The sequence below is a fragment of the Lonchura striata genome, chromosome 3 (genome assembly GCF_046129695.1).
Source record: "Lonchura striata isolate bLonStr1 chromosome 3, bLonStr1.mat, whole genome shotgun sequence".
NCBI lineage: Eukaryota > Metazoa > Chordata > Aves > Passeriformes > Estrildidae > Lonchura > Lonchura striata.
This window is the reverse complement of record NC_134605.1, coordinates 18,050,741-18,065,420: the sequence shown is the minus strand read 5'-3', so window position 1 is coordinate 18,065,420 and position 14,680 is coordinate 18,050,741. Positions and strand designations below refer to the sequence as shown.

Genomic DNA, 14,680 nt, shown 5'->3' with positions numbered 1-14,680 from the left:
CTTTTGGAAAAATGAAAAGCATTAAGTGATCTCAGAACTCATTTCTGCACAGACCTCCTTTTCCCTCACCTCCCATAATTCTCAGTGTATTTATATCTGTGTATTTATTCCTGGAGGAAGACAGAAAGAGACTAAGGAAGAGTTGCTGTGGGGTGCAGTATGGACCCAGCAGGTTAGTTTGTTTCTTGATCAGTCCCAGAAATTTTCGGTTTGCAACTAATAGCTTTTTTAAGCTCAGGGCACTTACAGCTATCCCTGATGATTAAAATACATGTAGGTGTGCCTTATACAGTTATACATAAAAAGACATATATAAGAATATGTATTCAGTTTTTTTTAGATTGTCCAGACAGCTTCCGAGTGAACACTTTTCTGTGAATTGCCTTCTTTGTATCAGCAGTGGATTAAAAAAATAAAAATGAATATGTAAAATATTTTTGACTGTTCTTGTCAAAACCAGTGCAAGTCCTCAGTTTATGTTGTCTGGTTTACTCTCAGAGTTTTTCAATGCCTTGAGCTGTTTCAGGGACTGTATGTGGTTGTACTGAAAAGCAAAGAGCAGAGACTGCATATCTAAAATGAGAATCAAAAGGAAAGAAAACATTTATCTGCCTAGAAATACATGCTAAGGTTTTTTAGCATAGGTAGTAATTTACAGTGCAACAGCTGGGCATATTCTGGATTCCTTGTTAGCCTCTTCTTTCAGGATTTCTTTGACAGATGGCACTCACAGATGGGCATAACATTCTTAAGGAGCTTATTCTTTCTACTCCCTTACCCACCAGTAACTCATGATACTATTAGAAATCTAAAAGCTTTGACATGAATTAGCCTTACTTAGCAGACTTTAATTTTTTAATCTTTAGAATATGCTACAGGGTAGTAGTGCTTGTGGAGTTCTTAATCTGTTTACTTAAGTTCTTAGAAGTCAAAATGGAATTCCAATAAAGTTGACATGGCAAAATATGGCAAATATACTGTTATTTTATTGCTTTTTGAATTGTCATGATAATATTTTTTATTCTTATCTTCTGGAGGGAAAAAACAGAATGATACAAGAGAATACAGTTTGACAACCCAGAAACAGCTCTGTCAACTGAAGTTCGCAGAGTTCAAGCAATTTGCCTGGCATTCCATTGTAACTACATTGAAATATGAAGTAAATAAACCTAATACTGCTCAATGGGGCATGCTTCTACCATCATCAGCTAAAACTAGTTTGGTTTTTAGTATTTCAGAGTATCATCTAATAGGGTGCCTCAGAAAAAGAGCGAACTCTGCTCAAGACATTTGAATGCACGTCTGTGATATTTACTTGTTTGTCATGTACTTGTTTCTCAATATTCATGCAACTTCGGGCTTGAAGGCCATTATTCTTTCCAATGTTGACTCAAATGGCAGTTTTCCCTGATGAATGTTGTTGGTGTGGAGTTTCTGTTGAGGAATGTGAAACTATAAGCAGAGTGATCAGGTCCAAAAAAAGCATTGTGACAGCTGGGCAGGTTAGAGAGGCGAAAATAGTGAGTGCCCTCAGACAGGTCCTCTGCTGCGTGTATTTGTAGCCTATTAGAAAAGTAGAAGAACACCAGATGGAGATAGAAAACAAAACAAAATGTTTCTAAGTGCTGTGTAAATTCAAGGTACCCAACTCTTCCTTCAGGAATAGTGCATAGCCTGCCGTGGCACAGCTTCTGGTTCATGGCCTATTTTTAATTGTGTTCTTTTACTTTAGGGCCCCCCCTTGCTCTGTGAGCAATCTAGTCCCTGCCATCCTGTTTTTCCCAGGGGCTCCTTCATTTCAGGTTGCTTTAGTATTTTCAGTGTAGGCACAGTTAGCTAGTCACATAAGGCTGTTTTGAATCTTTCTGCCTTCAAGTAGTTGGATTCTGAAGAATTCTCTGTAAGCAAGTAGCCCTAATATAAATAATTTTCTTCTGCCTGTGTTGAAGTGTTTGGTTCTAGGGAATGTGTATTCCTGAGAATAGTCTTTAATAATAATAAAAATGCATACCTATATTTACTGCAAATTTATAAAACAATTTAGCTCATGAAAGCATGGTGAGAAAAGTAATCCATGCACTGAAATAAGTAGTCCAGGCAGGATAGTGCCTGGTTTGCATCTCCAGTAAATTTCTTATATATTTCGCCACCCAAAAGTCTTCCTATAAACCTTGCTTTGCTCCTGGCTGTTTTAAATATATATGTGCACACATATGTATCTACTGTAGCCATTTTTATGAGGAGATGAGTCTTCTCTGATAGCCAAGACTTTTTACACAGAGAAAACTTGTGTGACAGAGCAGTGGTATGGAGGGCTGCTCATGGAGTAGTGTCTGATGGTTTCAGGCCAATCTTGTCAGCACTGATTATCTTAATGGTGTAAGCAATGTCAGAGACTAACCTTGATTGCTGAGCATTTTAGGATAAATAGGGGCTTTCTGTTAGACTTCAGATCAAGGAAAGGAAACTTTTAATTTTAACAAATTTTGTAAGCCTGTTATTAAATTTCAAGGTACAATCAAGACAATTTTGTGGTTTTACCTGTCATATCCCTGCAGAGAGAGTGAGGGACTTTGTCAATCTTTGTTTTATGAACTGCAGTTTCCAGTACAAAACCAGACATATTCTTAATGCTAAAAGGCTAAAGATACTTTCTGTCTTGAGTCACAAGAAGTCAGAAGTATATAGGCTGCTACAACCTATATACAGCCTGCTAAAACCTGTAGTACTTTGGTGTTACTGCATTTCAGAATTAGGTTTGAGGAGCTTTGGTACAACATAACCAGAAAGTTATTAGTGTAATAAAATTTAATAGGCAGCTTTAGTCATAATTTCAGAATCACAGGATGGGTGAGGTTGACCTCCTTAGTTCAGCTGATCTAACCCTCCTGCTTAGAACAAGGTCACTCAGAGCAGGTTCCCAAGACCTATTTCCCTTTGAATTTTTTGAGTAGGCCTTTCAAATTAACCAATTCTGGATTTGATTTTGTTACTGAATGGCACAGAACCCCAGAGCTATACAGTATCGTGCTGTGGTTATCTTACAACCTGTTTAATGTAAGAATATTTACCTCATTTCTCAAGTGTTTTTTCCTTCATTTTTACAAATTACATTCAGTTAGCAGCAATTTTTACTTATTTCCTGTGTTGAATTTTGTACTTCTCAAACCAAGTATTTGTTTTCCAAATCAGTTTTTGTTTCTGAAAAATAAATAGTTAAAAACATTACTGTTTTGTTTCTCCCATCTTATGTTTCCTCCTCTTTCAAAACTTCTCTGCTTGTACCTCAATCTTTTGCAGCAGGAGAGGCCATTATGAATAGCTATTAAAAGCTACTAAAATTACCCAAAAAGAAATTAGGTACAAGGCTTTCATATTTTCATGCATTAAATTTTACTCAATAATACTATTCTGTTCAAGAACAGTGCATTATTAAACATTCAAATGTTCAATACTTTCTGTGCTCAATTTTATATTTGAGTCCCTGCAAGTTTTTTGTCTAATATCAGTAAATCTGCTACAAGTCAACCCTGAGAAAAGTTAGAAACTTCTGTATTCTTGACCCACTTTGAGAGGCCTGGGTCTGGGTTTTTCAATTTGTTTTGACAGTTCCTGTGTCATTCTCTTTCAATTAACTTCCATTTTTTAATTTGAACTTTCACAGGTTTCAGAAGACATTGGACTTTCTCTTACATGCTTGATTGTTTGACATAAGGACTTGTCTTTCTGATAATGCCTACCACTCTTTTATTTCACTGGCATTTAAAATCAATCTGTGAATTAGCCTTGTAAGGTACAAAATTTACAATGCTTTTCAAATAACACAGTGTGTTCCTGGTTTTAGTCTGTAAAGCTGACAAGACAATAGAAATAATCCCTAGGCAATCACAAGTGACTTTTCCCTGACATCTCTTTAAAATGCTGTATGAGGGACTTAACCTACATGTGAGGGTTTTTTCCGTAGATACCTGGTTCTGTCAGTTGATCAGCATTTTAGATGAAGACAGAGTAGCTATGGGGAGTATGTAGATGCCAAGCATTTATCCAAAAGAATTTTTCAAATCACCCCTTTTACTTATTTTTTTTTAAAGAAGGAAGAAAATGGATATAAGCAGCTTTTAAAAATAATTATTCTTGGTTTGCAACTGTTATTGTGTTTGAGATATCCATTACTTGGAAACAAACACATATGCACAAAGCCCAAGGGAGACATTTTTCTGAGGTAAATTAGTTCTAGGATATTATAATATGATGTGGTGGAGCATATATTTATAAGCCAGTAACTACACTCTGTTCAAGTGTTCAGGAATGAATGTGAGTGCCTGAACAAACTCAAGATATATATGTGTTGGCTGATGTACTCATTCCCTGTTGCTTGTTATTATTTCATTTATTAGCATTTGAAATTCATAAGGAACATTGGATACCATAAGGTAAACACTGTGTTGTGTCCAGAATACTTGTCTGAGTGGCAGAAATTAAAGACTGTAGAGCAAAGGACTAGGAGAGGACTTGGAGAGGTCAGCTAGTACTTTCCTTGGGCTTCAAGGCAGGATGGAACTGTAGCTAAACAAGTCTTGACAGACATTCGTCTAACTGGTTTTAAAAGAAAAGTGATGGAGATGGTGACATTTCCTGAACAAATTTGTTCTAGTGTTCTATTGTCATTATTATGGAAGTGTTTCCTAATGTTTCATCTGAGTATCTTTCACTGGTACTTAAATTCATTACTTTTTGTGTTACCACACAAAAAAAATCAGTGTGGCTGAGTATTTGATTTAATCTGTTTTGCATTATATACTTCAAGTCTGTGGTGCAGATTCTTCATAAAAGAAGAATGTAATGTAATTATCTTATTTTTAGTGAAAACTGAAATTATCTTGCTCGGTCTGGATTAGGGATTAAAGAAAATACACTTTGGCAGAAAGTGTGGTCTGGAACTAAGTTTGGAAGTATCTGACTCTGTTGGTGCTGCACTAAATGTACTGCACACTGTACATGGAACCTTGAATTTTGTAGTGGTTTTCATTTAGTTTTGTGATATTACTGAGAATAAAACTTGGTTAGGATGTCTGTATGAATATAAAATTGTCCACACTGGTCAATAAATAATGACTGTATAACAGATCTAGAGCCTTTATTGTCATGGTTGGGTTGCTGTTTCCAACTAGTTGATGAGAGTCTGTCCATTGAATGTAACGAGATTTAGAGGAATCTCCTGCTGCTTAGAGTAGAGAGATGCTTTTAGCAGAGGTGAATTACTGGGTGTTCCTAGAACAGCACATAGAATATAATTTATTATCAAGAGTTAAAGAGAAAACAAGGGAGTTTTACACTGTTAAGAGACTGTTTAAGAAAAAAAAAAAAAGATAAAATAAGGTTGATGATAGCATTTATTTCTTCCCTGTAGTTGCTCTTCTTATTAAGGTTTAAATTCTGAAGTGTTCAGTCTTTGGCTCTTCCTATTGACTTTGGGACTGTATGCAGGGCTACTGTATCTTATTTGCTAGTAAGCTTTAGTTTGTCAGCTTTATATGAAACAGGTTTTGTTTAGTATACAAACATGTTGCAATGGTTTGGGTGCTATATAAATAATAAGGCTAAGATCAAAGTTATTTAAATTATTTTGGTTTTGATCGAAATACGGGCTTTTTGGATTTCACCCAAAAATGAAGGAGTGTCTGTTTAGGAGAAGGCACAGTAGAGTCTTGATAAGAGGCACGGTTAATGAGGTACAACACATTCCAGTTTTCTCATGCTGCTATCTTGTGCAGCCTATCTTGTTGGGATTGCTAAAGAATAACTGCCGACTGTCCAAATCTAATTTGGCTCAGTGCACATTGGTCTTTCTGCCAGATGGAGCCTATTTCTACTTCTGCTCATCAGAATTCAGATAAACCGGAGTTGGCAGAATATGGCAATGCTGACTTTGATATAACCCAGTCCACTGTAATGGAAAATAGAAATAACCTGCTGGACATCAATGTCCATGCATTTGACTGTGAAAAAAGGCATTATTTGACCAGCAGTCCTGATGGAAGTTCACCAGTTGTTTCACTCTGTGTATCTAAAGCAAGCTGTCAGTAGAGCATCACTGAATACCTTAATAAAAACTTCACAGGCACCAAAATGCCTCATTTCATTGGCGTGTTGCCAAAACCAAATGTCTTCATTTTTAATCGTGGATGTAGCATTTCTTTGTGAGAGAGGTATATGGAGGGAAAGTCTGCCTGAAACAGCAGAAGGGAGTGAAGTAAGCAGTTTGCCAAACTTCTGTCCTGACTAAGGATAATCCTGTGTTCTGAAGGAATTTTGGATAAAAACTCCAGGCATTCTGGCAGTGAAGTCTTGGTTGTGTTTTTTCTTAAAGTAGGTAACTTGGCAAAGGATGGCATTTCTTGTTGTAAGAGTGAATAATTATAATCACTGATGTCTGCTTTTAACCTTTTGATTTATACTTTTGGGGAATGCTCTTGCATGTACAATGAGCAAATAATGTGCTGTGAAATCTTTAACTGGTAATAAGCTTTCTGCATCAGCTTCTCTGTGCCAGCAGTTGCACCTGAAACTAATTTATTTTTCTCAAATGCTGGTGTTTTAATTTGCATTGGTAGCATAAAAAATACTGCTAATGTGAATTTTTTCACAGAAAAGTAATTTAATGTAAGCTATTCACTTTGTTCCTTGCTATTCAAGAATAGCACATCTTGAGGCATATGACCTGTTTAGGCAAATTGATTTTCATGGTTTTCTAATGTTAGCATTAGAAATAAAAATTTGTTTTCCAGATTATCTCTATTTTTATCTACTGAGCTCAAATAAACTAGTAGCTCAGCTATCAGATTGCTCCTTTGATTTCAAACAGGTCCATTTCTTTATTCAGGCTCGGCTCACATCGTACATTTAGAACAGTGTGAGTCCCTTTATTCTCATTTCAGTTCTGGTTTTTTAAGAGCTCAGCTGTGCATGCAAGGACAATCCATCAGTTTCCACTTGCACTACGTAGCCAGTTTTGTTGATCTTGAGAAGGATTTGCTTTTTCCTTCATTTCTGTCTAATCATTTATGTTCTGAAAGAAAAAATGATAATACAGATGAGAACTAAACCAAGTAAGTTCTCCATCATAACTATACAGCTACAAAGAAGAGGGATCCCTGCTGGTCACAAAATCTTTAATGCCACTAGGGATTTTATCACATAAACTTAGAAGATATAAGCCTGTGGGTTGACCCACTGGCATAGTCTTTGGTAGTGTATGACACGACTGCTGCTCAGTCATTCTGATACAGTTCTGGAATAATTGTCTCTCTATTTTTGATGCATCTTCCATTCTGTTTGTCTGGTCCCCTCCTCCATGAAGCTGCCCTTGAAACAAAATTAAGATTCTTCTAAATCTGCTGCTTCTTGTTCTGTAGACCAGAGTAACTTCATGTGGTCTTGGAAATGACAGACTTGCATTGATCCAGTGATTCAAAGAATGATATAGATGAACCTCAGGAACCTGTATGCTTAGAAACCATAAGGTGATCTGATAATTCAAGTTGTACGGAACTTCAGGGAGTTTTCTGGTCCAAATTTCAATGTGCAAGACCTCATGATTCCTTAAGGTTTCTTTAGTATTAGAAATGAATCCAGGGGAAAAAATATGTTCACATCTATTAAAAATTCTTTTTTAGTTTATTTTACAGCTGGAATGTGCTATGGATTTAGCATGTCTCAGAGGGAATACTTTTTCTTGAGTCTTACTGAACAAATGAAATTCTACTCTGGGTCATTAACAGAGAAATCAAAATAAATGGCAATAATCCAGGTATCTGCTGTAGTCCTATTTCAGAATGTTGTTTATATTACCACAGTTAGTATGTAAAATATTTGGGTTTTAATTACAGCTTAAGAAAGTAAACGGTTTTAAAGAGAGGTGAGTGAAGTCATCTGGGTAAACATGCCAATCTGAAGAACAGCTCCCCAAATTAAACTAAGAAGCATTATAAGGAAGGATTCATTAGAGATTTCTTTTTTTCATTAGCCTTCACACACATTTTCAGTGCAAGTGAAGTGTTCAGTATTATACACTGTTTATTCCTACTGCATTCTCCAGAAAACAGCTGTGCAGTGCTGATTTTCTCCTACAGTCAAGGCCATCAAAGCTCAGAAAAGCAGAAGTTGCTCCTGGACACTCTGTTGAAGTCAAAGTTTAAATGGACGTATGTGTTTCTAGAGAAGTTTATTTGCTCCAGATTTCTAGTTCCTTTGGTGCTGTTAAATCACTCATATTAAAAAAGTTTCTTCGGGTATGTTGAGTTCCTGTGTTCCCTTAATTCAGCGTGGAGCATATTTGAAGAATTTGTAGTTGCTTGGCTCATGCCAGGTCCAGCTCTGACAACCTGCACCCTTTTGCAGATTGAGCTTCCTTCCCCCAGAAGCTGCTGTCAGAGTAGGGCTGAACTGTCTGGGACTTGGTCAGGCTCAGGCTCTCCAGAGAGCACAGTGGTGTCAGGCAATTGTCCTGATTCAATACTTGTTCCCACTTTAAATCTGGCTCATAAAATACCTTTCAAATGCTTGTATTTCTTGAAAGTGAATTAGTATTTCATATTTCAAGTGAGCTGACCTTTTTCTTTTGTTGCAGTGAACTAATTACAGAGTTAGTGGAGTATTTGGACTCCACGGCCTTCTAGCTAGATGATAGTAATTGCTTGACTGAGCAACATGGTTCTTGTTGAATGATGTTTAAATGGTCTGCCCACAACTACCTGGTGACTCTTATCTGCAGAGATTCAGCCCAGTGGTCTATTCACTGAGCCATATAACTTTTCATTATTTACTCATTAATTTTGCCAAATTTTAGCTACTTTGTCTGGAATTTTCCTTCCATAGTATTTGCCTAAAGCAATAAGTGCTCCTCTTTCCAGAAACAAGATCAAGAATCATGGACTGGTTTTTTTATATAGATATTCAATTAATAAAATAATTATTACAAAACCAGTGAGAAAATCTGCTGTAGGATGTGGAGACTTGAAATTCAGCAGAGAATCCTCCATGAGTCATGGATATATTTTTATTCCTCTGCCCTCCACCTAGATGTTTTCTGGTTATAATTTCTCCCTCAATATTCCAGTTGTTACGAGTTCCAAACAACTGTGTGCGGAGTTTGATCCCTAAATACTTTGCAGTCTTCTTTTGCTGTAGCTTTGCTCTGCTTCAGAGCTGTAATATTGAAGGAATTTGGGGAGATGCTGATAAATAGACACTAGATACAGTGTGGAGTGTCTCTATTACTGATAATTCTCTTCCTTTTGGTACCAAAGAAGATTGCTATGCAAATTGGACAGGAACTGGACATAAGGAACAAGGATAGTTGTCCTGTATCCCAGGAATAGGAAGCCAGTGGGAACAGGATTGTGAGTAAATAGTGACTGCTGAGAACTGAACCAGGATAAAAAAACCAATTAGTTAATTTTGAACAAGCAGGGAGATGAGGACTTGGAGTGAAGAAGGTGAGAAAGAAAGAAGGAAATAGAAGGGGAGGAAATTTGGAGTTCGTAGGCTGTGGAAGATTGGACATCTCAGCTTTAAAAGTGAGTTAAGGAGAGATAGGGATAAAAATGCAGTTGAGATGGAAGTAGAAAGAATCAATCCATACAGTGAAGAAACTGGGATAAGCTGGGCAAGGTGGAGCGAATGTGAAGGGAGAATACCATATTCTCTTTAGAACAGGAGATAGATCAATTCTGATCACTAAAGAGAGTAAACAAATGTCATTCAAAACAAAACCTGGAATAAAACTAATCATTTTAATGCAATCTAACTGCTGCAGGCTCGGTGGGGATGCAGGGTTTAAGACATTATTTTTTCTCATAATCACCACCTTCACACTCTTCAGTTACACTGGCAATAATTACTCCCGTTCCTTGTTCCCCTCTGGGGCTCATAATTTTCTTTCCCTTTGCTTATAGCCTACTCTGCTCTGCAGGTACCAGCAATTCTTGTCTTTCAAACTGTCTTCTATTAATGTAGCTCAGAATTCAGAACAGTTGTTCATAGTCAATAGCTTCTGTTACAAGAGCTGAAAAGAATTTGTATTTATTAAGTGGCTCTTTTCTTTTTTCCTTAACTGTAAAAATTGTTATTATGAAGTTATTACTGAGCATTACAAATGCCACTCTGCAAGAAATCACTGTTCCTTCAAGTGTATTCAATGTTGTTTGAAGGTTTGGTTTTGCACAGTGTTGACAACACAATGAGATTTTTTCATGTTTTCTTGCTTTTATGTGAGATTGAATGGGAGCGGTTCAGGTGATGATGATGGTTATTAATGTTATTATTATTCCTCTTGGGAATATATTAAATGATAGAACATGGATAAATGGAGCCTCAAGGGTGACTCATGTTTTTGTTTAGTTTGAACTAGGTCCAGCTTCTAGGAGGAACTGGATTTTAGGTGCATGTTTTTGCAAAGTGTTTTAAACTGAAGTTATAATTCCAGCAGTCTCAATGGCATGTGTTTGTTTTTATTTAGAAGCGTGCTTAAGGAATGTTTGTGGTGGGTGAATGCAAAACAAACACAACTATCTGGATGCTGCAATTCTTTGGCATATTCAATGTCAGCAAAAACCAAGTGGGAGAATCATCTTATGAGAATCAACTTGCTTATTTTTTCTCATTTACTTTGTAAAGAATCTTTATGCTCAGTTGAAAGTTGTGAAAGTGTGATTTCTTGCAGTATTTTCTTTCGACTTTGTAAATATTTCTGAGCATTTGAAAGGTGTCTAAAGTTTGTTTTCAGCATGCGCTGCTGCCTGCTTGTCTTTGAGTAACACAGATTCAGGAAGTTATTTTCTTCCAAACAGAAAATTGTTACTGTATTATTTGTCACCGAATGTGTGACACTGTGACACCTCTATGTCATAGCTTCTATAATGTTGTTCACGGTGTAGTTCTAATTTGTTTCTTCCTATTGTAAATTATCAGTAAACTTTCTCTGTAATTCAACTTTTAGTTGGGGGAAAGAAAAACAACAACAAAAAACAAACTATCAAATCCAAACAACAAAATTTGCTCTCAGGTGCAAATATTTAAACTTGTGAATATGTTGAGATTTGTCTGCAAAGCAATCAAGGCCATTCATTTTATAAGTTGTTTCGGGAATGAGCAAAGTGAAGACTTAATTTTTTTGCGGGGGTTTGTTCTTACATCTTAAAAACATTCCCTGAGAAAATATTTGTAGACCTGTTTTCATACAGTCATAACTTATGTTTTGAATATAATAGAAAAGGATGGTACAAGAATCTAATAATGTCAGATATTTTTAAAATGTAGCTTTATGTGTGTTTCTAATATCTGTACTTAACTGAAAAGAAATTTCATTTGAACCTAGTTTACTAGTTGTACAACAATTGTTCCTCTGGTAACTGAGGGCTTTTGTCCTACACAGCCGCACACTGGGAACATGCACTCTACCTGTGTTTCAGTACACTTAGGAAAAGCCTGAGACATAAAAAAGGTCAAGTTTACAATATGAAGAGTGTTTATTATGCTGCCTGCTTAGAAGGGTAGTTCCATCTGCATCATGACCTGAATGAGGCAGGCAGAGTGTGGCCAGGCAGAGCTGCAGTGGTGTGTACAGTGGTCATGTCAGCAGAAGCATGACAGATGTACACGGTCAACTGAGATGCATGTGAGAGAAGAATGTCAATGAAAGACAGTAAATCTAAAAGCTTGTTAACTATTTCAGGATTTCATTGGCCTTTGCTCTTTTGTAAAATCTAGGGGTTGTTTTCCAGCTCCAGTATAAGCATGCATCTTCTACTTGAGAGCATTTCACTAAAATTCTTCAGATGATTTAAAAATTTTCTATACAAAAGCTCAGAGCAAGTAAGACTATCCTGTCTACCCTTGAGACATGAGAGGAATTTAAATACACAATTCTTATTGAAATTAAGAAGCATTGTAAGATTTGACTCATCTACAGCCCCTGTAATGAAATGTCTCTAGTGCAAATTTCACCATGTCATGAGTGACTGTCTTCTGTGTACTGACAGGTTGCAGGTTTTGAATGAAAAGACTTGTAGAATTAATGTTTGGAATACATCTTATGCAATACATTTTGTACTAATCCTGGATTTTTTTTAATTGCAGGGACATAAAACCAGATAACATCTTGATGGATATGAATGGACATATTCGATTAGCAGATTTTGGTTCTTGTCTGAAACTGATGGAAGATGGAACGGTAAATTAGAAAGAGTGATACATTTCTAAATATTTTTTCTTCAGTCCATTGATAGCCGCAAAGTGTGTGCTAATACAGGGAAAAGGTGGCTTATAGCAAATTAAATGGAACTGTAAATGGTATTGGTATATAACTGACTTGAAAATTCAACTGCAGACTGCTTGGATTTGCAGTATATTAAACATTTTTTAGCATAAAGTCAGCTCATAAATAAATAAAGGGAGGCTGTGCTGTCAATGCCAAGTAGGTGTTTATGAACTATGAATCTCTCAGTTTCAAGCTCTGAGCTCTAATCTCTATTGAATATGTGAGCTGCAGTATGAGCAGGATGAGATACTGAAATGTGATTATGTACTTCTAGTACATTTACATTTGCACATTAAGTGTGACTAGAATGTAATTCCAGTATGTTTAATTATGTACCAGGGGATTACAAAGTATTTGACCAAATATATGTGATTACCAAATCTATAATTGCTTACTGGCTGTAGTTGTGACAATTGACAGTTTTGTCCTTTATCTATTTTTAAATATTGATAATAGTTTAGCAAAAGTATATTATTGGGATGCCTATTAATGCAGTGGCTTGGATGCTTAAATATTTTTTTATGAATTTAGAAGCTTTTGCTTGTATTTAGTTGTTTTTGTTATGACAAGAATGCTGGGCTAAATTTATATATACATGGGCACAGTACCACACTGTCTGTAATGATGAAAGTTGATTTTAATCCTGAAAATGCAATTTCTGCAGGTCCAATCTTCAGTGGCAGTTGGAACACCAGACTACATCTCTCCAGAAATCTTGCAGGCCATGGAAGATGGAAAAGGGAAGTATGGGCCCGAGTGTGACTGGTGGTCCCTGGGCGTTTGCATGTATGAAATGCTTTATGGAGAAACGCCCTTTTATGCTGAGTCCTTGGTGGAGACCTATGGGAAAATAATGAACCACAAAGTTAGTGCATTTTCTGTCTGTCTCTAAGCTAATTTTTAATAATGGAGTAACTTGAACACACATTTAAAAATAAGTTTTTATGTACTAATTATGTTAAGTGTTCATAAATGTACAACAAAAAATATGTTTCTATGTAACAAGTTAATGGTTATGGATTGCAGATGACTTTGCTTTGGGATAAGGATAAAACTTGAAATCTGGGTTTGGAAACATGGATGTTAATTCATTCTGTGGAGTCTGTCTTGGCTACATGGCATTAATCCTGTTGTGTTTCTTTCTTCTGGTAAACCCATTCCTTGGCTTATGCAGAAGATTCTGAAATGTTCTTCCACATGAAGCTAGCTGTAGAATTCAACAGCTGTAGTGTAAGAGGAATTTAAAAACAGAGGAAAAATTAGAAGACAAAAAAATCTTAATAGTTTCTATCCTTAGCAAAAGTCTTTTCTTTGAAACCTTACTGCATATATTTCAGAGCTGGAGTATTTAAACATTTCTTTTTCTAGATAATGATTTTCACTAAGAAGGTAATTTTCCCAGCTTTTTCTTGGTAATAAACTGTTTCCTCTTATTTTAATTTTTAAGGAGAGGTTTCAGTTTCCTGCTCAAGTGACAGATGTCTCTGAAAGTGCAAAGGACCTCATCCGAAGGCTCATTTGTAGCAGAGAGCATCGACTTGGACAAAATGGAATAGAAGACTTTAAAAACCATCCATTTTTTGCTGGAATTGATTGGGACAACATTAGGAACTGTGAGGCACCTTACATCCCAGAAGTCAGCAGCCCTACTGATACATCAAACTTTGATGTGGATGATGATTGCTTAAAAAACTCTGTAAGTACACAATTAACATTTTGATGAATCAGCCTTTGTAGTATACTTTGTAATAAAAGGTATGGAAAAGGCAGCTTTTTTCACTGTGTTCTGCATAAGTAACAGTTATGTGCTGCTTTGAGGAACTGAGAGGGGAATACTTTCATAGTGGGTAGCCTGGTCCTAAAAATCATACTTGTGTAACGATAACTTGTATAAATTCATTGTAACTTTATATGTCTTTAGATAATATACATGTGTTTTAGTAACAAGTTTAGTGTCCATGTCTTATAAAGAAAAATACATTAACATACAGATAGTTTGCAAAACTATTTCTAGCAGAGCATTGCTAAGACTTAGTATTACGTTTGCATATTGCATTTTATTGTATTTTATTGCTCTACTCTAATTGCTCATATCAGTGTTGGATTCCATTCAGTTCATTTCCACTAAACTTTTTCCAGCCTTTTCTCCAACTTGATTTTTGGGAAATGTAGGAGAAATATTACAGCCATTTCTTAAGGAACAAGAAAAGATTTTTACCTTTGCTTAAAATGCTCTGCAGCTATTGATTTTACCAGACTTTTAGTTTCTATGCTTTTGAAAAGGAGCTTTGACAGATGATTGATGTCTTAGCATTGGAGAAATGATTTGTGCTCTCTGCTTGGAAATATTTTTGGGTGTGT

General features: G+C 36.1%; 1 protein-coding gene across 8 annotated transcripts in view; it reads left to right on the top strand.

Annotated features, from left to right (window-relative positions):
• The window catches only part of CDC42BPA (CDC42 binding protein kinase alpha), a 181,808-nt gene that overhangs the window by 90,982 nt on the left and 76,146 nt on the right, over positions 1–14,680 (top strand). For all 8 annotated transcript variants that reach the window (XM_031504271.2, XM_021537011.3, XM_021537006.3 and 5 more), the window contains exons 7-9: positions 12,139–12,232; positions 12,984–13,184; positions 13,767–14,015. In XM_031504271.2, the coding sequence (XP_031360131.1) occupies positions 12,139–12,232; positions 12,984–13,184; positions 13,767–14,015 (544 nt within the window). The remainder of the gene's footprint in view (positions 1–12,138; positions 12,233–12,983; positions 13,185–13,766; positions 14,016–14,680) is intronic.